The sequence below is a fragment of the Calypte anna genome, chromosome 24, assembly GCF_003957555.1.
Source record: "Calypte anna isolate BGI_N300 chromosome 24, bCalAnn1_v1.p, whole genome shotgun sequence".
NCBI lineage: Eukaryota > Metazoa > Chordata > Aves > Apodiformes > Trochilidae > Calypte > Calypte anna.
The window spans coordinates 1,417,203-1,440,403 of record NC_044269.1 but is presented as its reverse complement, the minus strand read 5'-3'; the positions used below and the strand labels follow the sequence as shown (position 1 = coordinate 1,440,403).

Sequence of the window (23,201 nt, the reverse complement as noted above, 5' to 3'; positions counted from 1 at the left end):
AGTAAGCATGTGAGAAGAGTGAGGAGGGAGCAGGTGTGTGGTGCTCGCTGTGGGTGTGCAGCTCAGGAGCTCACGGAGCTCATCTCAGTGCATGGACTGCATGACGTGGGGCTCCCCTCTCCTCATCCCCCATAGCCCCCAGCTGCACCGTCCCCTGACCCAGGGGATTTTCCGTGAAAATCCCCGGATTAGGGGCTCTTCACCCCAGGGTCTTCCTGGGAAATCGGTTTGGGATGAGAAGCGGTGAGCAGGCAGCCGAGCATGCCAGGCCCCGGGGGGGCATAGGGGAGTGGGTGGGTGGGGGGTGCCAGGGCCTCCCAGGGTGCTCGGGGTGCTACTAACCAATAAACTCAAGGTCCCGCCTGTTGGGTGCCTGTGGGTGTCTTCGTGGGCCTGGAACATAGCAGGGTGGGGGTGGCATGGGGTGGGTGATGTCTGAGACCACAGTGACCTCGAGCCCCCCAGCTGCCATCCAGATGTCTGGGTGGGGATCATTCACTCTGGTCCCTACTGATGGCATCCCCAGCTGCTTTGGCTGAACTCCTCTTTAAACACGGTTAGGGTGAGGGGAATTGTTCTGGTTAAAGCGTTAACCACCCCTGTCCCCAGCTGCCACCAAGCTCCTGCCACCCAACTCTTTGTGTCCATCCCCCCTCAACCTTCAACCTCCCCCCACAACTTCCCGGCCATCACATCCGGTTATTGTCCCCCCCATCCGGAGCCAGCGCTGCCACCGGGGAGGGGGGGGAATTGGATTTGGGGAGGAAGCAGGAAGCAAAGCCGAGCAGGATCAGGCAGGAGCGGGCAGCAAGGCCGGACAGGCCATACCATGGTGGGCAGCTGGGCTGCAGTGCTGGGCTTGGCCCTCTGCCTCGCTGCGGGTGCCGAGCATGTCCCACCCCAGCCTGCAGCGGGTAAGGACAGCCCAGCCAGCGGGGGGACCCCAAAAGGTCCCACGCCACCCCACCTCGCCATGTCCCTCCCTGCTGCAGCGCTGCTGCGGGACAATTTCCGTCTGCAGCCGGGTGACCTGGTGGCCACTGTGGGGCAAGAGCTGGAACTGGACTGTGTCCCCCCCTCTGGCCACCCCGAGCCCCGTGTCACTTGGAAGAAGGACGGGGTGACCTTGGACCCATCTGGGGAGCGCTACGTGGTGACCGAGGGGAAGCTGCGGGTGATGGCTGCGCAGCGCAGTGACTCCGGGCTCTACGTCTGCATGGCGACCAACACGGCAGGACAGAGGGAGAGCAGGGGCGCCCGCGTCACCGTCCTCGGTAAGCCAAGGTTGCCCCCTTGGGGTGGTGGACATATCTCCTGGGGTTACGTTCTTCCATGTTCCTCATCCCTGCAGAGAAGCCCACCATCACACGACACCCAAGCGACACAGTGGCAGTGGTTGGTGGCACAGTGGAGCTGGGCTGTGGCGCCCAAGGGGACCCAGTGCCACGCGTGCAGTGGCACAAGGAGCGTGGGGACCTGCCCTGGGGCAGGTAAGATGGTGGCAGGGGGGAGGTGACCCCTTGTTGATGTCTTCTTGGGGCTGACAGAGAGGTGGTGATGTGCAGGCATGAGGTTGACCAGGAGCACACGTTGCACCTCTACGCTGTGACACCCGCTGATGCCGGCACCTACGTCTGCACGGCGCAGAGCCAGCTGGGCACCGCCGCCGCCACCGCCCACCTACACGTGCAGGGTCAGTGCCTAGACCTCTGTGGCCTCCACCGCCATGGCATCCAGAGCCATCTGGGGGGACAAGCAAGGGGAGACATCCAATGGGATCCATCTAATGGGCTTCATTCAAGGGGTCATCTAAAATGGTTATCCAAGGAGGTCACCCATGGGGAGTCTATCCAAGGGGGTCTATTCAAGGAGGTCCTTCCACAGACAGTCTATCAAAGAGGGTTCATCCAAGGAGGTCCATCCAAGAAACTCATCCATGGGGAGTCTATCCAAGGGGATCCATCCAAAGAAACAATCCATGTAGTGTCTATCCAAGGGGGGACATCCAAGGAATTACATCCATGAAGTCGATCCATAGAGAGCCTATCTAAAGGGGTCATCCATGAGGAGTCTATCAAAGGGGGCCATCCAAGGAGGCTCATCCATAGAGAACCTATCCAAGGGGTCTTTCCAAGGAAGTCTATTGGAGGGGGACCATCCAAGGAAGTCTGTCCATAGGGAGTCCACGCAAGGGGTCCATCCTAGGAAGTCCATTCATAGGAACCTAGACAAAGGGGGTTCCATCCAAGAGGTGTCAATCAAAGGTGGGCTGTCCAAGGTGCCTATCTAAGAAGGGTCCATCCAAGGGGCCCATTTGAGTGGGTCCATCCAAGGTGACATCAGGGCCACTACATATGAGTATCTGAGGTAGGTGACTGGGCAAGTGCTTCCACCTGCCCAGCACTGCCATTAGCCTCCTGTCCCCCAGACCAGCTGCCACCAGGCCGGCGGGAGCCTACACCACAGGACCTGCTGGCCATGAGGCTGCACCTGGAGAATGGCACCACACTGCCTGCTGGCACCGTCTGGCTCCGCTGGAGGGTTGGTGTGACCTTGCAACATTCTCACCAGGGGGGAGTCTGTCCAAGGGGATCCATTCAAGGAGGTCATCCATGGGGAGTCTATCAAATGGGGTCTATCCAAGAAAGGTCCGTTGAAGGATGTCTATCCAAGGAGGTCCATCCAAGGAGGTCTATCCAAGGGGTTCCATCAAAAAAGGGCCCATCCTTTGGGATGGGATGGGATGGGACGGGATGGGATGGGATGGAGACATGACACTGAAACTCCAACCCCTGTCCTATCTGCATCCCACCATACCTCATCACCCTTCCCATCCCCTCCAGATGGTGACACCAGTGCCTGCACCAGAGGGCTACATGGTGCTGTACCGCAGCCTGCTCCCTGCCAGCACCTCCTGGGCCCAACACAACGCAGGCAAGGAGCTCAGCACCACCATCCCTGCACTCCGCAGGGGCCACCAGTATGAGTTCAAGGTCCGACCTTACTCTGGAGGGACCCAGGGCTTGGACAGCAACAGCAGAAACCTCTGGATACCCGAGGAAGGTGAGTTGGGTGTGAGGTGCCTCCAGGGATAAGTGGGTGGAGGATGTGGGGGTCGGTTGGGGGTCTCAGTGTGGTTGTTCCGGCAGTGCCAAGTGCGGCACCCCAGAGCGTCACCGTGGCTGAGAAGGGGAATGGCACCGTGGTCGTGAGCTGGGAGCCACCACCTCCTGAGGCCCACAACGGCATCATTCGGGGCTACAAGGTTTGGGGTGATGGGGCTGGGGGGCTTCTGGCCAAGGAAGGTCTATCCAAGGGATCATTTGGAGGAAGGGGGTCATCCAACCAGATCTAAGCCAAGGAGGTCCATCCAAGGGGGTTCAACCACGGGTATTAGTCTAAGAGGTCTGCCCAAGAGAGATCTATCAGTGGAGGTCCATCAAGGACAGTCACACCAGGGGTCCATCCAAAAGATGTTCAACCAAGGAGTCCATACAACAGGATCCATCCAAGGTGAATCCATCAGTGGGGATTCTTCAGGATGGGTTCATCAAAGGTGAATCCATCACTGGAGGTCCATTACTGAGGGTCCACATAAGAGGCAATCATCCAAGGGGTGTTCATCCAGAGGTTTCCATACAAAGCTGTCTATCCACGGTGGATTCATCAATGGGGGTCCACCAAGGGTCTATCAGTGGGGGGGGAGGGGGCATCAAAAGTAGACCCATCATGGAGGGTTACAACTATGAGTAGCCATCCAAGGAGCTTCATCCAAGAAGTGTTCATCTCAGGTGGATCCACCAATGGGGATCCATCAGGGTGACTCACCTAAGTGGCCTTGGGGCCTGCCAGGTCTGGTCAACGAGCGAGGGCTGGCAGCACCCCACCAACAGGACCGTGTATGGAGGCACCCGTCACCTGGAAGCCCCCCTGCCCACCTCTGGGGTCGAATTCTGCGTCCAGGTGGCAGCGTTCACCAGCGTGGGTGCGGGAGTCCCCAGCAATGTCACCTGCAGCCTCCTGGGTAGGGAGCAGAGCACCAGCTGGGAATTCAGGATGGGGGCGGGGTCCTGGTGGTGCCACAGGGGGTGACACCAATGGGCCCCTCACAGGTTGGTCAGCAGGGAGCAGCAGGGTGGTGCAGGTGCTGCGTCAGCCCGCTGTCATTGCAGCCACCAGCTCACTGCTCTGGGTGGCCTTGGTGCTTCTCCTCCTCCTCCTCTGCCAGCGCCGTGCTGGACAGGACAACACCACTCGTGGGGGGTGAGCAGCCATTGGGGGGGATATTGGGGTCCCTGGTGTGAGAGGAAGGGTGGGACCCCCTTGATGGCACCTGTTGGTCCCAGCAGGCTGGTAGCCAGTGACTCACCCTGGCTTGGTGGCCCCTGGAAGCCTGGCTGTGCCCCTCACAACCTCAGCAGCAGCAGCAGCCTCAGCAGCCGCCTCCTGGGCAGTGATCCCCATCCCTCCTGTGAGTCTTGGGACCCCCCCAGACCCCCATGGGACCCCCAACCCATCCTGTGAGCTTTGGGACACTCCTGACTCCGATGGGAGTCCCCCCCATGGGACCCCCACCCCTCCTGTGAGCCTTGGGATGCCCCTGACCCCCATGGAACCCCTTCCAGACCCCCATGGGACCCCTCACCCCTCCTGTGAGCCTTGGGACACCCCCAGGACCCCCATGGGATGCCCACCCCTCCTTTGAGACTTGGGACCACTCCTGACCCGCATGGGACATGAACCCAGGGCCATGTCCCACCCCCTCTCTGTGCCCCCACCCCCTGGGTGCCCCATTGCAGGGACCTGGGGACAGAAGGGACAGGAAACACCCAGCTGAGCACCCATGGGTGCTCCCCCCCTCTCTGTCTCCCTCCCAGCCCTGTCCTTAGAGCATCCCAGCCTGGGTCCCCCCACACCTCCCCCCCACAGCAGCTGCAGTGGGGGTCACCTGGCAGCCCCTGAGGACACGGGGACCTGCGGGAGGGGACACTTTGGGGTGCACAGCTCCCCCAGCACCCCCACCCCAGCACCCTGGGAGCGTGGACACAAGAAAGGTGGGAAAAGGGGGACAGCAGGGGACATGGGGGACAGGGAGGGGGACATGGGGAACATAAGGTAGACATGGGGACACAAGGGACACACAGTGGAGGGACATAGGATGTGGGAGACACAAGGGACAGCAGGGAATATGGTGGGACATGGGGGGACAGTGGGGACACTGGGGGGAGATGGGGGGGACATGAGGGACATGTGGGACACAGAAGGGGCATGGGGACACATTGCAGGTTCAGTGGGGGGACACAGGGGACATGGTGGACATGTGGGACACATAGGGACAGGAAGGACACAGGGAGCAATGGAGATATGGGGGGAACATGGTGGGGAAAGAGGGTAACAGGCAGGGGACAGTAGGTCTGTGGCTCATGTCCCCGTGTCCTCCCAGCCCACCCAGAGCTGCACCCTGTGCACAGCACCCCAGTGCTGACAGGTGGCCCTGGCCATGTCCCTGTCACTGGGAGCAGAGACAAGGGGGGCACAGACCTGGGGCTGGGGGCCAGGTGGCCTTGGCCAAGGGGGTCCGAGGGTGACACCGGAGGGGACCCATGGCGACTGCCAGCCTTCAGCTCCCCCAGAGCTCCCCGGCCACCCCACGCCTGGCACCCGCCCGTCACACGGTGAGTCTGGGGGTGTCCCCAGCCTGGGGACACAGGTGGGTGACCACCCCTACGCTGTGCTGCTAAGGTCACTGTGTCCCTTCCACCTGTAGGTCCCCAGCCACTGTGTGCCCCAGTGACATCTTCCTGGTCACTGGGTGCCCCAAGGACATCTCCCTGGTCATCAGACGTCCCAAGGATGTGTCCTCAGTCACTGGGATCCCCAAGGATGTGTCCCCTGTCACCAGGCACCCCAAGGATGTGTCCCCGGTCACTGGGATTCCCAGGGACATGTCTCCAACCACCCAGTGCCCCAAGGACACATTCTTGGTCACTGAGAGCCCCCAGGATGTGTCACCTGTCACCAGGCACCCCAGGGACATGTCCCCAACCACCAGGCACAAGAAGGACAAAATCTCAGCCACCAGGCCCCCTGATGAGATGTCCCCAGTTACCAGGCACCTGAGGAACATGTCCTCAGTCCCTGGTCACTGCAGGGACATGGTCCTGGGCAGCAGGTACTCCAATGATATGTCCCCAGCTACCAGGCACCCCAGGGACCCATCAGTGGTGACCAAGCAGCAGAGGGACACGTTCCTGCCCAGCAGGTACCCTGAGGACATGTCACCAGTCACCAGGCACCCTGAAGAGATGTCCCCAGCCTCCAGCCACCGCAAGGACACATTCTTGAGCAGCAGGTACCCCAAGGGACACATCCCTGTTCACCAGGCACCTCAGGAGCCCATCCTTGGTGACCAGGCACCCAAGGGACATGTCTCTGACCCCCAGGTACCCCAAGGACACAAGGACCAGGCTCCCCCAGGACGGGTCCCCACTCCCTGGCCGCCTCTCACCAGTGCTCAGTGATGGGGTCCTCACACCCCAGCAGGTGGCTGAGGACCTGGAGATGGACCAGGCCACCACCTGCCCCAGGTCTGCTCCATCCTCCTGGGACACCACCACAGTGGCTGACGATCTGAAGATGGACCAGGCCACCACCATGTCTCCCTGTAGCCCCCCAGTGCTGCGGTCCTTCTCACCAACACACACCTATGGCTACATCTATGGGCCTCCAGCCTCTGAGTTGGACGAGGGGGAGGAGGAGGAGGAGGAGGAGGAGGAGGAAGAAGAGCAGCCAGGGATGAGGGGCTCTCTGGGGGGTTCCCTACTCAACGGTTGGGGCTCTGTCTCAGAGGACAACTTGGCCAGTGCCCGCTGCAGCTTGGTGAGCTCCTGTGATGGCTCCTTCCTCCTGGACGCCTCCTTTGCACGGGCACTGGCAGTGGCTGTCGATGGCCTCTGCTTCAGCCTCGAGGACACCGATGAGAGCTACAGGGGTGAGACAGGTGTCCCCAGACATCCCCCTTCTGGCCCCTGGTGGTGTCACCTCTTTGGCGAAGGTGGCCTCATCATCCCACCATGGTGATGCCACCACCTCCCCAACAGGTCCCTCACCATCGCTGTCCCCCTTGGAGAGGATCTTCTCCCCCGATGTCCCCATCCCCCCCCTGGGACTGGGGGACAGTGCTGGGGGTTCCACCGCAGGGTGAGTGTCCCTTTGATGCCAGAGGGATGGGCACTGGGGTGTGATCCGTGGCACGGGGCTGGAAGATATCCCTTTTGCTTTCCAGGTGGTCACAGGACAGGGATCAGCAGCATCTGGGCTGGGGCAGGTGACAAGCCCAGGACAGGGAACACAGAAGTGTGGCAGTCCCCAGGGGGTGGGACACGGCAGGTTCAGAGTCCCCTCAGCTCAGCAAAACTCCAGCTTTATTAAAATGTTCCCCAAACAGGGGCAAAAGCCACCCAAAAGGGTAGGGGGCATCAAGGTGGGTGGGTGTCCCTCCTTCTCCAGTGTCCTTGTCCTCCTCAAGTGTCCCCATCCTCACCCTCCCCAGCACTCTCATCCTCCCCCATGTCCTCATGCCCTCCCAGTGCCCTTGTCCCTCCCCAGTGTCCTCCCCTTTCCCCACCATCCTTGTCCCCAACCATCCTCACCTGGCCCAAGCACCATTGTTCATCCTAAGTGTCTTTGTCCTTTCCCATTGACCCCTCAATGTCCCCATCCCCACTGACCATCCTCATTCCTTCTACTCTCCTTGCCCCTCCTGACCATCCATATCCTTCCTCAGCGTCCTTGTCCCCACTTTGGCCACCCGTGGCCCTTCCAGGTCTTCTCATCCCTCCCAAGCCACCTTGAATGTCCTTGTGTTTCCTCCAAGTGTCCTTGTCCCTCCCAACCATCCTCATCCACAGGGTCCTCAACCTTCCAAAAAGTCCTTGTTCCCAAGATCCTTGTCCCTCCTGAGCACCTTTTTCCCTCCCAAATGTCCTTGTCCTCAGGATCCTCACCACTCCCAAACATCCTTGTCACTCCCAACTCTCCTTGAGCCCCCCTGAGCATCCTCATCCCCCTCTCTTGCTGTCAGCCTCCGGCCACTGGCTTTGTGTCACCCTGATGCCACTCAGAAATTAAAGATCCCTCCCACCAAGTCCCCCCCTGTGTGCTCTATGTCCCCATTCCCACGTCCTCAACCCCTGCTCCCCCCCATCATCGTTTCTCCTGTGCCTGTGGCCCTGGCTGGCGGTGGTGGCCTGTCCCCTGGCTGCGGTGGCCTGTCCCCTGGCTGCGGTGGCCTGCCCCTTGGCCATGGTCCCCAGGGGTCCAGGCGTGCCCTGAGCTGTGCCCGCGGGAGCTTGTGGAGCCACGGGATGAGACACTGCCAGTGGTGGAGCCACCACCAGATGCTTGACCCCAGGGTGGGCCAAGGGCTTTGCCATAGGGGACAACCTCATCTGCAAGGGAGGGGACAGGGTTGGCAGGAGGGCTGGGGACACCCCCAGGATCTGGACCATGCCAGCACCGACTCCATCTTACCAAGGCTGACGTGGTGGTGGGCCCCATTGGGCTCCAGAGGGTGGCCTGGGGGCTGGCCTGGTGGTGGCACTGGTGGTGGTGGCAGCTCTGGGGCAGAGTGGTGGGGAAAGCTTAGTCCCCCCTTGTCACCTCTCCCTGGACCCTCCCATTTCCCCCCAGCTCACCCCCCAGCTGCTTCTCCCGGCGGTAGCGGCTGCATTTGGGCTTGGGGCGACATTTGGAGGTGTCCCCACGGGTTGTCCCTGAGGGGGAATGGCAGTGTCAGTGTGTCCCCCACCTACCCACCCACCCACCCAAAATGGACTCTGCAGGGCTCACCTCTGCCAGGGGGGCGTTGGGCTTGGGGCACGGAAGGCCCAACGGCATCTGGGCTGGGGGGCTCAGCACCAGGGGGGGTGGTCCTGGCAAAGAGGGGTGGGGGAAATTTGTGGAGAGGGGATGCAGGGAGAGGGTTGGTGGCCACCATGGTGCTGGCACAAGTCCCCCGGTATTGTCCATCCAGTTAGATGGCAGGGCCACAGCTGGATAACAGCTGTGCAGCAGGGTGGGTGGTGACAAGATGGGTGCATCATGAAGGGACATCTGGAGCATGGTGGGACATTGAGATCATGGTAGGACATCCAGGCGCTGGTGGCATGGTGGGATCATGATAGCATAACAAGCCTGTGGTCATGATGACATGGCTGGATCGTGATGGGACATCCAGACCCCAGTGGGACAGCTGGGACATCCAGACACCAAATCATGATGGCACAGCAGGGCTGGATGGTGACAGCAAGGTTGGATTGCAATGTGACATTTGAACCATTGTAGGACACCTGGACCATAGTGGGACATCCAGATATTGATGGGACATCTGGGCCATGATGGCACAGCACGGACAGATGGTGACAACATGGGTGGATTGGGATGGGACATCTGGACAATGGTGGAATATCTGTATCCCAGTTGGAGACCTAGACCCCTGTGAGATATCTAGACCCCAATGACACAGCCAGACCATGATGGCCTGGCAAGGTCAGATGGTAACAACATGGCTGGATGACAATGAGACACCTGGATCATGGTGGAACATCCAGACCCCAATGGGACACATGGACTCTGATGGCATGGTTGGATCACCATGGCACGACATGGCTTCATTGTGGTGGGGCCCAAGTGAGGCCCATCTCCTACCGGAGCAGGTGGGGGCTGTGGAAGTCACGGAGGTGGGGGACATCCTCGGTGGCACAGGGCGACGGCGTCAGCGTGGCAGTGGATGGGGAGGACACGGTGGGCGAGGATGGGGTGGTGGTGCAGGGGACATCCTCACCGGGGCACCACTGCTCCATCCCCAACCTGCAAGGTGGAGAACAACAGGGTGAATGTTGGGGCCAGAATCCCCCAGCATCCCCCTCCCAGCCCCCCACACTCACCCTCCAGCTGCCTCTTCCTCTTCATCCTCCTCTTCCTCTTGGGCACAGTGGCTGAGCTCACTGGCTGAGGGTGGGGGGGGCAGCAGATCTGTCCAACTCACAACTGGTGGCTTCACCTCCATCCAATTCACTATTGGTGGCTTCACTGACTGGCCCAGCTTCGTCCCCTTGGCCCCTGCGGTGCACAAGGATGCCAGGAGGGGACCAACCCCACCAGCACCCATGTATCCACCCCCCACTCCATGCCATGCCACCTCCCCTCTTTACCATGCTCGGTCCAGCTGTGGGGAACTGGAACCTCCATGGGCTGGGAACTTCCCGTGGGGTAGAGGGTCCCGTGCTGTGAGAAGGGGCGGGGAAAGGTGCCAGGCTCCTCACCCCGCGCTCCGAAGAGCTCCGTCTGGGCAATGTACCGGGTGATGCCGGCGTCTGCGGGAGGTGACCGTCAACTCTGACACCCCCAGCTCCGAGCCACCCGTTCCCCAGAGGTACCCCTCACCGTTGTAGTATCTCTCGGCTGTTCCCAAACCACCGTGCCACGCGTCCGCCAGCCACGGGTGACCCCCACCACCCGCTGCCCTGCATGGAGATGGGCCCGCGGTTGTGGGCGCGGGGGGGACCAGGGGGGGGGAGGCGGTCATGGGTGCAAGGGAGGGGACAGCGGAGGAGGGGGAGGTTACCTGGAGCCACCATGTGCCGGGAAGGAGACTGAGGAGAGGGGTGGGGGCGAGGTGCCAAGGCGGGTCCTGGCGGCACCCATAGGGTCCCCAGCAGGCGTGTAGGCGAAGGATGCTGGGAAGAGAAACGTGGTGGGTGTGCCGGTGGGTGGCGGGGAGGAGGGGGGTAGGGGTACCCAGGGGTGCCACCCATACCGGTGAAGTGGCTCAGCTCCTTCTTCCTCCGGCGTCGGCTGTAGAGCCAAACGGCGAAGGCAGCGAGGAGGAGCCAGGCAGCCACACCGACCCCCGCGATGAATACGGGACGCCGGGCAACCTCAGCCCAGCGCTGGGCCACGCTCAGGACACCCGCGGGTCCCACGTCCCGCTCTGCCGGGGGGGCTGCAGGGGACACGGGACACACACACACACAGAAGCCGTCCCCAGCTGCGAGGTGACCTCTCCCGCCACCCTCTATCCCCGGGAACGGACAGCGGGGACTCACCCATGGGGATGGGGACAGGGGCGCTGCGGGCGCCCAGCCCGGCTCCGGTGGCGGCGGCGACTTGTGCGTGGTAAGGGACCCCGGGGACGAGCCCCCGCAGTATGGTGGCCAGCACCGTCCCCTCCACGCTCTGGTTGATGTGGAACCGGCTCTCATTGCCCAAGCACCAGATCTGAGGGAGGAAAACACCCATGGGGACACCGTAATGCTGTGTCGCGGGAAAGAGGGGACAAGAGAGGACCCTCAGCCCTCACCTGGTAGTGTCGGATGATCCCGTTCTGCTCAGCCACCGGCGGCGGCTGCCAGGAGATGCGGACGCTGGTGCCATTCCAAGCCACAGTGACAGCTCGTGGTGGGGCGCTGGGGGCTATCCAGGGGACACACAGAGGTGGCATCACCTCCAAGGGGCCCCTTGGGGACCACCATCACCCTCAATCCCCTGCTCACCTGCCTCCGGGGTGCGCAGGGCACGCACGGCGCTGTCAGGGCCGTGGAGGTGGTGGAAATAGGGCTGGACCTTGACCTGGTAGTCCTGTCCGTGGCGCAGGTGGGTGAGCAGGACCCCCTGGTCCCCCGGCACCGCCCGTGCTGCCCGTGCCTCCTCCCAGTGCCCGCTGCCACCCCGACGCAGCAGCACCCGGTAGCCCGCAAGGAAGGGGGCTGGGTGCTCCACCTGGGGACCGAGGGTGGGAAGGATGAGGTTTTGAGGGGTGCTCGGCACCAGGACCCCCATCCTGGCCCAGCAGATGGTGGAACTCACAGTCCAGGAGAGGCGTACAGTGCCTGGTGGCAGCACCACGGGGTCCTGCAAGTGCACGGTCACCTGCGCTAGCTCCTGCTGCACCCACTCCAGGTCCAAACCTGCCTGCGTGGGCCTGGTGGCTGCTGGAAATGAAAGGGACATGGGCACCTCCCTCGGTGTCACTGGGCTGAGGTGCACCCAAGGGTGATCAGTCCCTGGGCACCGCCACTGGCATCATTGGGTGGAGGTGCACACAAGGCTGGTGGGCCCATGGGCACCTGCATCAGCATCACCAAGCAGAAATGCATCCAGTGGTGGTGGGTCCATGGGCACCCCCACTGGTGTCACCAAATGGAGATGCACCCAAGGGTGGTGGTTTGATGGTCACCTCCATTGGTGTCATCAAGTGAGGATGTACTCAGGGGTGGTGGTTTCATGGTTACTTCCATCAGCAGTGCCAACTCAGGATACACCCAAGGGTGGCTTCATGGACACCTCAGTTGAAGTCACCAAGCTGAGATGCAACCAAGGGTGGTGGGATAATAAATACCACCACTGGTGTCACCAAATAAGGATGCACCCAAGGATGTGAGTCCATGGGTGCCTCCATCAGCATCACCAACCGAGGGTGCACCCAAGGGTGGTGGGTTTATGGTGAACTCCCTTGGTGTCATGAAGTTAAGATGCACCCAAGGGTGGTGGTTTCACAGACACCTCCACTGGTTGTCACAAAGTGAGGATGCACCCAAAGATGTTAATGGTCCCTGGGTACCTTCATTGGGGTCACCAAGTAAAGATGCACCATCTTTACTTGGGTGGGATGGGTTTGTGGACACCCCCACCCAGGGGGTGCCTCCAGGTCTCACCTTGGGTGCGCACGGGCTCTGAGAGGCCGCTGGGGTCGCTGAGCCCATGGGCATTGGCTGCCCTCACCAGGAAGAGGTAAACGGTGCTGGGGACGAGGCCACTCACTGTGTGGGTCTCCCCCTCCACGTCAGCTGCCACTGTCTGCCACGGGCCACCCGCTGCCTGGCTGCCAGGGGACAGGGGTAACCCATGGCAAGGTGGCACCGGGCCACTGCACCACCCAGAGAGGACACTTGTGTGATACCTGAAAGCCTCCACGACGTAGGAGGTGACATTGGTGGCACTGCTGTCCACGTTCCCTTTCCAGCTGAGGGTGACACTGCTCTCGGTCACGTTGGTGATCACAGGGGTGGAGGGCGGCCCAGGAAGAACCCCAGATTCAGATGGTGGGGAGAGGTTAAAGCCATCACCTGTGGGATGATGAGAGGTGGAGATCTGGCGTGGTTTCATCCCTGCAGTGCCATGATGTCCCTGGTGTGGTGACATCTTTGTGACCCACCTGGCACCTCCAGGGACCCACCCCAGGGCGTCTCACCCTCCAGGCTGGTGGCCATGCATTCGTAGTTCCCCAAGTCCATCACCTGCTGGGGAAGAGCTCCTGCCCCATCACCCTGAGCACCCACCACCCCAGGTAACCACACCTTGAGCACCCACTACCTTGAGCTCCAACTGCCCAGTGGAACCAACACCCTTCATTCCCACCACCTGTTGTACCCACACCACTTGCTCTCACCACTCGGTGGCACCATTGTCCATTGCACCCACTGCCCCAAACACCCACCCAATGGGACACTGGAATAATCCTGAGCACCCACTACCTTGAACACACACCATCAACTGCCACCATCACCTATTTCGCCCACCACCCATCATTCCCACCATCCATTGCACCCATCACAACCACCAGCTGGATCTCCCACCACCCACTGGAACCATCACCTGTTGACACCATCATCCCAAGTACACACCACCCACTGGAACCATCACCCCAAGCATCTACGACCCATTGGAACCACCACCCATTGCCACCGCCATCACCCCATCCCCTCTGGGTGCCCCCCCAGCTCACCCTCAGCTCACTGCTCTGCAAGGTGCTGCTCTCCAGCAGGTTGGTGCTGGCTTGGGTGGTGCCCAGGGTGCTCCCATCCTTCTGCATCCCCCCTTTGGTGGGGGGGTCCCCGTGACCCACCCCCCGGCACGGCACCCTCCGGTTGGTGGGACCCCGGTGGGTCACAGGTGGATGGGCAGTGGGTGCCATGGGTGCAGGGGGTGTGGGGGAGGTCTGGAGGGACAAGGACTCACCCTGGGCCACCTGGAGGGTGGCCCGAGCCATCAGGCTGCCGGCCACGCTGAGGGCTTGGCATAGGTAGGAGCCGGCATCGACATGGGTGACGTTGGTGATGGTGAGGGTGCCGGTGGAGGACACCCAGAGGTGGGTGCTGGGCAGGTGGAGCTGGCCTGGGAACAACAGGGTCTGGGGAAGGGGACAAGGGTGGGTGTGGGGACAAGGATGGGGACAGGGATGGGCTGGGGTGGGACAAGGATGGGGATGAGATAGGGTGGGGATGGGGACAAGGAAGGGGATGGGGACAGGATGGGACAGAGGTGGGGATGGGAAGGGGACAGGGTGGGGATATGGACAGGGTTGGAGATAAGGACAAAGGTGGGAAATGGAACAGGGGTGGATGGGGGGGGGATGGGATAGGGACAGAGATGGGGACAGGGGTGGGAACAAGGATGAGGATGGGACATGCATTGGGACAGGGCTGGTTTCAGGGTTGGGGAAGGGGATGGGGATGGGGACAGTGACATGGCTGAGTCCAGGGCCAAGGCAGGGACAGACCTGGGTGCCCTCCTTCTGCCAGAAGATGGCTGGTGGTGGGTTGCCCCTGCTGCGGCAGGGGAAAGTGACGTTCTGCCCAGGGATGACACTCTGGTCGCGGGGGCCGGTGACCAGCTGGGGTGGCACTGGGATTATGGCAGAGATGGGGTGCTCCAACCACTCCACCAGCACCCATGGGTGCTTCGGGGGGGTGGAAGTAACCCCTTACCATGCACAGTGAGGGTGGCCGAGGCCTGGACACGGCCCACCCCGTTGTCAGCTGTGCAAGTGTAGGTGCCCCTGTCCTCTGGTCGCAGTGCCCGGAGCCTCAGGGTGTTGTCAGGGAGAATGTCCCACCTGGAGGCAAGAGGGGGACCCAGGGTGGGAGGGAGTAGGGATATGGGAGGTGATGGGGACCTGGGATGGGGTGGGGACACAGGGTGCAATGGAGACATGGGATGGGAGGAGGATGCAGGATGTGACACGGAGATGGGATGTGATGGGACATGGAGTGGGAGAGGGACATGGGATGGGACAGAGACATGGGATGGTGTAGAATCCCCCCAAAAATATTTGTCTCAAAACAGCCACCCTGATAAAATGGACATTGTGCTCGGGTGGAGGCCTCATTCAGGAGCCATCTGAACCCTCTTCTCTCAAGGAGAGACCCTCACTTGGGGAAGCACCCTGGTAAAGGGGGCCCTATTCTGGCAAGAGCAGCCCCTACTTCAGTGGCCATCCCCATCAGCTGAGCAGTCTCCTGGCAAGGGGAGCTCTGTTTGGTGGCCACCCTGACAGGCCACCTTACTGAGAAGGGACAGGGCAGGCAAGCTGTCCCCTGCAGTGACATCCTCTGTGTGCCCCAGGTAAAGCCTCTGGGGAGGGCACCCGTGCAGAGATAAGGGACCTGGCTTTGTCATCCCATCTGGAGTGGCCCAAGGGAACACCTGGCTGTGCAAGATATGCCAAAGCCCACCCCCATAAAAAAAAGGTGGGGTCAGGCAGCATAAAAGAGGCACATTGGGAATGCTGGATGTGAGCCCAGCATTCAAGGGCCACAACTTCCAACCCAGAGCACCGCTGGATCCAAGCATGAGGAGATCTTTCCTACCTCTTTATCTCTCTCTCTGTTTTAAACCTCATCTGGTGTAACATAGTTTCTCACTGTGTGACGTTTTACTCCCCGTTGTTTTGGTAAGCTTTGTTAGTTGTAACCTCTTGTTTTGACAACTTCATTCATTCACCAGCCTGCTGGTTGTAACCTGACATGCTTTGTAATCTTACTCACTTTTAAGTAAAGATGTGTTTTTATCCAAACCTCCTGGGTAACAATCTTACTCCTCAATGCCGCCCGTAGAGATGTCCAGAATTTAATCTCACCCAATGGGTCATTAAAAAAGATTAATTGGAGGAGGAGGACTGGGCCCAGCTGCACCCAGGCTCCTCCCAGGAGCTTAGAAATCAAAGGGTTGGAGTCCAAATCTCCCTGGGTTGACCCCCACTCTGGGGAACTCTGCCCGTGCCCACTCTGTGGGAGGTGCTGTTTGGGCAGCTGTGCTCACCCAGTGAGATGTGACAGCGCCACACCTACCTGTGGTGACAGGTAGGATGGGACAAGGACACTGAATGTGACGGGCACACTCAGTGCCACAGGGCACGATGTGGACATGGAATGCACAGAGGACATGGGACACAATGGGGACATGGGATGTGATGGGGACACTTGCTGCCACCAGGACAGGGAAGATGATGGGGACCACCAGCTGCCCCATGTACCCCTTTTCCCCTCACCTCCCAGCTGGCATGGTGCCCTCCTCCTTGTGCCACCGGACATCGGGCTGGGGGTCCCCCCCAGCCTGGCAGGGGAACTGGGCTGTGACCCCCACCAGCACCGCCTGGTCCTGGGGACGCCGGCTGAAGGCTGGGCGCTCTGTGGGGACACCCAGAGGGAACATGTGTGTGTCCCCAGCACCCCGAAAACTGACATGTGCACACCCCAGGACTCCAAAAGTGGCGTGTACCCCCAGACACCCCAAAAAGTGACATGTCCTCACAACATCCTGAAAGTGTCATGTGTGTTCCCCAACATCCCAGTTGTGACAAGTCACCTTTGTGTGCCCTCCCAGCACCCCAAAAGTGACATATTCCCACACCACCCTGAAAGGGAAATGTGTCCTCCCCAACACCTTCAAAAGTGACGTGTTCCCCAGCACTCCACAAGTGATATGTCCCCCCCTGTCCCCACACACCCAGGACCAGCAGGCGGGCAGGAGCGCTGTCCCTCTCCCCGGCCACATTGGTGGCCACGCAGACATAGAGGCCGGTGTCACTCTTGCGCGTGGGGGCCACCATCAGCTTTCCACCACGAATCTGGGGGGGTGGGGGACACACACGGGGGATGAGCCCACACCCACCCCCTAACCCCCAAGATCCGGGAGTATTGTTTAGGGACATCCCCAGGTCTCACCGTCAGGCGCTCATTGTCCCTGTCCCCCAGCCGAGCACCATCCTTCTTCCAGCTGATACTGGGCTCAGGGTGGCCGCGGGGGGGGACACACTCCAGGACAGCCGGGTCACCCGAAGCCACCGCCACGTCCCCAGGGGGCTGGCGGAAATCCTCTCGCAGCACTGGGAGGAGATGTTGGCAGGGAGGGAACATCAACATAGGAGGGGACATGGACACATGAGGGACACCGGTATGGGGAGGACACGGGCAAGTGGGGGAAACCAGCATGGTAGGGGACATCAGCATGTGGGTGACATTGGCATGGAGGGGGCACATTGGCATGGGAGGTGACATGGACACATGGGGGACATCGGCATGGGGGGGACATTGGCATGGGGGGACGCAGACCCCAGCGGGTGGGACACCAGCATGGAGGGGACACTGGCATAGGGGGCACAGTACCATCGTGGGGACATGGCCACAGATAGGGACATTGGCGTGGAGGGGGACATGGACACATGGGTGACTTGGCATGGGCGGGGACACTGACAGTCCCACCCCACCCCATCACTGACCGGCCAGCTCCAGAGAGGCGTTGCGGCTGGTGGCCACCCCCAGGTAGTTCCTGGCCACGCAGACATAAACCCCTTCGTCGGTCCTGCCCCGCCGGCCAGGGAGGGTGCGGGGGAGGTAGAGGGACCCCCCCGGCAGGAGGGTGCGGTGGGAGCGAGGGTCCTCCCGCCCCGTCCCCACTCGCTCCCCGTCCTTGTACCACTCGACAGTGGGCGCTGGGCGGCCCTCGGCTCGGCAGTGTAGGGTGGCCGGGTCACCTCGGGACACCAGGAGGTCCGTAGGGTGCTGGATGATGCGGGGGGCTGTGTCCTCCAGCAAGGGGTGGGACCCTGGGGGAATGCAAGGGGTGGTCCTCACTGGGGTTTTGGGAGGGAGGATTGGCACAGGGGGTCCTCCTCCCACCCAGGAGTGAGATGAAGTGGGCCAGGTCTCAGCCCAGTGGATCTGCTGCCTGGGAGGTGGGATGAGCCGGAGGTGAGATGATCAGAGATGGGATGGCCTGGAGGTGGGATGACCTCGAGGTTGGCTGACCTGGAAGTGAGCCCACAAGTGAAATGAGCTGGAGGTGGGATGAAGCGTGGCCAGGCCTCAGCCCAGTTTACCTTCCCCAACCCATGTGGTTGCTACTGGGATGGGAGCAGAACCAGGAAGGGGTTGGACCTCGGACACCCTGTGGGGTGGACAAGGCCAGGGGGATGAAGCACCAAAGTCCCCAAACTGGGGGTTTGCCCTCAGCTGGGAATGGGGACTTCCTGCGGCTGCAGCAACCGCCTCGGGTTTAGGTTAAAAAATAAACATTTGGAGTCTGAGAAGTGCTCCGGGGGCTTAATGGCTGGTCCTTAATGGAGGGGAATTAATGCTCATTAACGGGGGGTAATTAATGCTCCTTAACGGGGGGTAATTAACGCCCGGCACGTCCCGGAGCGGCTGTCGCTGCAGTTCAGGCTGCGGGCGCTGAGTGGCACTGCCGGCCCGGCGACCGCGGCGACACGCGCGTGCACGCACACGCCAGCACACGCATGGACACGCGTGTGCGCGCAAGCACTCACGACGAGATGTGCATGCACTTGAAGACACGCACATGCGTGCACACGCGTGTGCAATCATGCAGGCAGTGCGTGCACCTGCAGACACACGCACGTGGACGCATGCAGCAGCACGTGTGCACTTGCAGACATACACGCGTGTTCAGTCATGCAGGGGTGTGCATGCACGAGCAGTCACTGACATGCACGCCCACACGCGTGCCTTCATGCAGCAGCACACACCCACACGCTTCCACACGAATGCACGCGTGTGCATTCCTGCAGGGCCACGCACACACACGCCTGCCCCCCGTTTGCACACGCGTGTGTACAGCCCCAGCACTCCGGGGGCTGTGTGGTGGGCGGTGTGCTCTGATTTGTGCCCCCCTCCTGGGCCGGTTGCCATAGGGACAGGGGGGACGCTGCGGGGGGGGCCCCAGCGGGGGTGGAGGGGGCCGCAGCTGGACCCGGTGCTTAATTGGGGCAGGAGGGGGGGGACAGACCCGGCCCCCTCCTGTGTGTCCTCCACCCCTCCAGAGCCAAACGCAGGGAAGTTCAGAGTGAGAAAGAGGAGGGAAAGCTCAAAAAGAGCTTAAAAATGAGGGGAATTCCCCTGGTGCCCGCAGCCGGGGATGCTCCCCCCCATTCCTGTCCTGCTTGGGGACACGGGGCTGCTTTGGGGATGTGGGATCAGTCTGGGGACACGGTGACTCTCCTGACTGAGGATCGGGGGACACCGGGGTATTTAGAGGACATGGGGAATATCCTGACTCAAAGACTGGGGACAGAGGGACAGTTTGGGGACAGCGGGGTCCCTCCTGGCTCGCGGGCGCGAGGCTGGTTCGGGGACACGGGCGCAGCTTGGGGACACGGGGGCTCTCCTGACTCAGGACTGCGGGACACAGGAACAGTTTGGAGACACTGGGGTCCCTCCTGTCTCGAGGACACGGAGCTGGTTCAGGGGCTCTCCTGGCTCAGGGTCTGGGAGCTGGTTTGGTGACACGGGAACAGTTACAGGATTGCTCCTGGCTTGGCGTCTGAGGGATGGTCCGAGAAGACGGGAACAATGTGAGGGTATCGGGTCAGTCCCAGCTCAGGGTCTGGGGGTCATGTGTAAAGTAAACATGAGGATAGTTGGAGAACGAGGGGTCTGTGCCTGCACGGGATTTGGGGACACCGAGTGGGTCATGGTTTGGAGTCCAGGGGAGTTTTGGGAACATGAGGTCACTCCTGACTTGGGGACAGCTGTGTGGGACTCTGTGGGAACACAGGATCGCTCCTGGCTCCTGGTCCCGGGACACGGAGCTTGCCCCCCGAGTGAGGACACGGGGACTGTTATGTGGGAGAACGGTTCGGTCCCGAGGTGGGGACACGGGGTTGATTGGGGTACCAGCTGGGGTTGCCGGCTCGTGCTAGCGTCACTCGGGACACGGGGGGACACGGGGGACATCGGGACATCGGGGGACACGAGGACGGCGGTACAGTGGGGACAGCGGGACACCGAGACAGTGGGGAAACGGGGATACGGGGACGACGAGACAGTGGGACAACGGGACAGACACGTACCGTTGCCGAGGCCCAGAAGGAGTGGAGGCCCGGGGGGGCCGGTGCCGTTGGGGTAGGGGCCGGGCAGGAGTCCGGAGGAGTTGGAGCCCTCGGTCCCCAGCGAATCGGCGAAGAGGTTCATCTGCAGCAGCGTCTTCAGCAGGTACCGCAGCATCGCCACCCGCCCCGGGCGGACCGATTCCAGCACCCGGCACGGTCCAACCCAGTTCGGTTCAACCCCACTCGGCTCAGCCCAGCCCGGCTGGGTTTTCTTTGCCTGGGCTGGGCTGGGCTCAGCCGAGCTTTCCACGGTCCGGTCTGGATCCGCTCGGCACTGCTTTAATCGATTCGTCTTAGCCCAGCCCGGCTCAGCCTGGTTCGGTCCAACCTCAGCCCGTCCCGATTCAGCCCAGTTCTGCTCCCCTCGTCTGGGCTCAGCCGGTCCGGGCTCCCCCAGCCCGCGGCACCGCCCCCGAGTCCCTGGGGGGAGCGAGCAGACCCTGCCCCCCCTCCCCATCCTCCTTTGAGGGCTCCCAGGGAGGGTGGGAGGGGCTGGGATGACTTTGGGGCGGGGGACGGAGGAAAAGGGGGGTCTCGGGGTGCTGTCACCTCACCCCAACCAAAGGGTCCCCCGGGACCCCCCTCAGTGAAGCGCAATACCGAGAGGGGCGATTTTACGGGGTGCTGGGACGCCCAGTGGAGTTGATGTAGGAGGAGGGGGGCAAGCGGACCCGTCTGCACGAGGCCTCCCGAATTCTTAGTGAGCAATTAGGGGCTTAATTAATGAGCGGGGGGGATGTGTGAAGCAATGCGCCTGCCAGCCCACGTTTGGATGGAGGGGGGGAGCGTTACACAGGGGACAGTGATATGGGGGGTATAGAGGTTCGCAATAGGGGGGGTGTTACTGGAGGGGTGTTTTAGGGGTGTCGTTATGGGGGGGTTGTTGTGGGGGGATTAGTTTTCAGGGGGTCTTTATAAAGGAGGTCGTTATGGGGGGTTTCATTACAGGGGTTTTTATAGGGGACTTGTTCATTCTGGGGGCTCGTTCTGAGGGGTGAGCAGGAGAATGGGCCTCATGTGGATGGTGGGAGGGCCCTGCTGTGCACATCTGGGGGGGGGCTCACCAGGGGGAGCTTTTAGGACACATCTTGGGGGGTGTCATGCACATCTGGGGGCACTGAGGGTGTTCACATCTGGGAAGGGGAAAGAGGGGGTGTGCTAGCGAACGTCTGGATGGCACAGCTGGGTAAGCATGGGGGTGCCCCCACACATCTGGAGAGCCAGGCAGGTCACACATCTGGAAGTAGGAAAATAGATGGGCACACATCTGGAGGAACATCTGGAGTGGTGCTGATGCCTCGAATGGGTGCACATCTGGGTCCCCCCACCATTCACATCTGGGTTCCCTGTGCACATCTGAAGCCCCCTGTGCACATCTGGGGCTTCTCAGTCTTGGGCCTCACCACATCCCATTGGAATATCCTGGTATCTTGGGGAGGGGATCAATTCATCCACCCCCTCACCCCTCGGATGCAGACCAGGACAAAGGAAATTAATATGGATTCATTTGTTAATTTAATAATTTATTAATTTGTTAATTTATTAAACACCTCCCCAAAAATTTCCCCGTTTCTCCTGCAGTGGTGGCTGCCCAAGGAGGAAGAATTTCTCCTTCTAACACTGGATTTGTCCAACTTTTATCCCAATAACTCCGTAGGATGGGAATTGAGGGTGATGCCAAAATATTAAACTCTGTGGAATTGCCCCCCAACCCCCACATTTTTTTCCCACTTTATGTTTGGGTCTCTTTTTTCCCCAAAGTGCTTTTTAGGGAGGGGAGAATTTTTCCTGGGAATCCTCGAGTTGGTTTGTAGTTTGTTTTTATGGGGGTTTGTTTTGGGGGGGGGGGAGGGGAAGGGGTTGGGGTGTTGGTTTGGTTTGGTTTTGTTTTCTGGAGAGGGGTCTAAGCACCTCCCGGTGCCGCGGCGCTGGGCAAAGGAGACAAAGAAGCCGCTTCCTCCCGCTGGACAATTTCCACGGCCCCCCCCGGGTTTATCCCGGTTAATCAGCTGGGCAAACAGAGCGGGGGGGGGGCAGCGCCTCCTCATTAGTGCCTTGATTCCACCATTAATTGCCCTTTGATTCTGCGATTAGCGGCTGTTTGCACAGGCTTTGCCTAAACTTCTCCCTGACGCGGCTCAAAATCTCCACACATCCCCCCCCCCTCCTTCTTTTTCTTCGCGGGGGAGCTCTTTCCCTCGGTATTCCGCTTTATTTCCCCTTAATTCCTTCATTTTCTCAACTCGGGGAAACTGAGGCAGGCGAGTGCTGGCGGTAATGAGGAGCGACGGGATATTTGTAGGAGTAAACGAGGGGTTGCCCCCCGCACCTCTCTGCCCGTGCGGGGAGGGCTCTTCCTCGCAGCCCCCCGCATTTCCATCCCCCCCGGGAGCCCCCAGCGCGGAGCTTTGCCGGAAAATGCAGCGGTTTGAATATTTATGGAGATCGGGGCTGTACAGGGGGTGAGAAAGGCGGGGGGGGCAGGGGGGTCGAGGGGGGAGAGGGACAAGGGTGGGGTGTGGGGGAGGGGTGGAAGGATGATGCTACTGGGAATGTAGTGGTGGCACTGGGATGTCAGTGTCAGTGAAGTGGTTATACTGGGATGCTGTAAGAGAGGAGACTGGGATGCTGAATGGGATGATACTGGGACGTTTTAGAGGATTAGACTGGGATCCTTTAGGGGATGATACCGTGATCCCGTATGAGATGGCACTGGGACCCTTTAGGGGATGATACTGGGATGCTGTAGGCCAGCAGACTGGGATGCTGCAGGGGATGATGGCACTTGTGATGGGGGGGGATGCTGGGATGGTTTAGGGGAGCTACTGGAATGGCTCAGAGGATGTACTGGGACGTTTCAGGGGATGACACTGAGATGTTTCAGGCGAGATACTGGGATAGTTGAGGGTGGGATGGTGCCGGGATATTTCAGGGGGTGCTGCCGGGCTGTTTCGGGGGCTGAGAGTGGCTGAGGAAGCGCTGGGCTGTTGGGGGATGGTGCCAGGCTGCTGCC

The 23,201-nt window shown here is 60.9% G+C and overlaps 2 protein-coding genes across 4 annotated transcripts; one reads left to right on the top strand and one right to left on the bottom strand.

Moving 5' to 3' along the window:
• The first annotated feature begins 776 nt into the window (after positions 1 to 776).
• Positions 777 to 8,140, top strand: ROBO4 (roundabout guidance receptor 4). 3 transcript variants are annotated; one of them, XM_030464890.1, is made up of 16 exons: positions 777 to 914; positions 993 to 1,274; positions 1,352 to 1,490; positions 1,566 to 1,693; positions 2,429 to 2,541; positions 2,844 to 3,063; positions 3,150 to 3,265; positions 3,853 to 4,024; positions 4,113 to 4,263; positions 4,350 to 4,471; positions 4,878 to 5,054; positions 5,444 to 5,675; positions 5,768 to 6,352; positions 6,444 to 6,991; positions 7,101 to 7,200; positions 7,286 to 8,140. In XM_030464890.1, the coding sequence occupies exons 1-16, from the start codon at positions 830 to 832 to the stop codon at positions 7,329 to 7,331; spliced, it is 3,216 nt and encodes a 1,071-aa protein (XP_030320750.1). In that variant the 5' UTR covers positions 777 to 829; the 3' UTR covers positions 7,332 to 8,140. The 3 variants fall into 3 exon arrangements, with proteins under 3 accessions (XP_030320750.1, XP_030320749.1, XP_030320751.1); XM_030464889.1 differs by having other exon boundaries at positions 777 to 1,274; XM_030464891.1 differs by lacking the exons at positions 777 to 914; positions 993 to 1,274 and having other exon boundaries at positions 1,403 to 1,490; positions 2,434 to 2,541.
• A 65-nt stretch (positions 8,141 to 8,205) lies between these two features.
• Positions 8,206 to 20,303, bottom strand: ROBO3 (roundabout guidance receptor 3). The gene is made up of 25 exons (XM_030464646.1): positions 20,150 to 20,303; positions 17,561 to 17,887; positions 17,007 to 17,167; positions 16,789 to 16,909; positions 16,331 to 16,469; positions 14,769 to 14,896; positions 14,561 to 14,685; positions 13,787 to 14,191; positions 13,217 to 13,301; positions 12,962 to 13,127; positions 12,685 to 12,883; positions 11,869 to 11,943; positions 11,556 to 11,781; positions 11,363 to 11,475; positions 11,109 to 11,280; positions 10,820 to 11,005; positions 10,628 to 10,739; positions 10,447 to 10,526; positions 10,215 to 10,376; positions 9,948 to 10,122; positions 9,709 to 9,870; positions 8,851 to 8,933; positions 8,697 to 8,774; positions 8,533 to 8,619; positions 8,206 to 8,450 (listed from the first exon to the last, which is right to left on the bottom strand). The coding sequence occupies exons 1-25, from the start codon at positions 20,301 to 20,303 to the stop codon at positions 8,206 to 8,208; spliced, it is 3,966 nt and encodes a 1,321-aa protein (XP_030320506.1).
• Between the last annotated feature and the right edge of the window lie 2,898 nt (positions 20,304 to 23,201).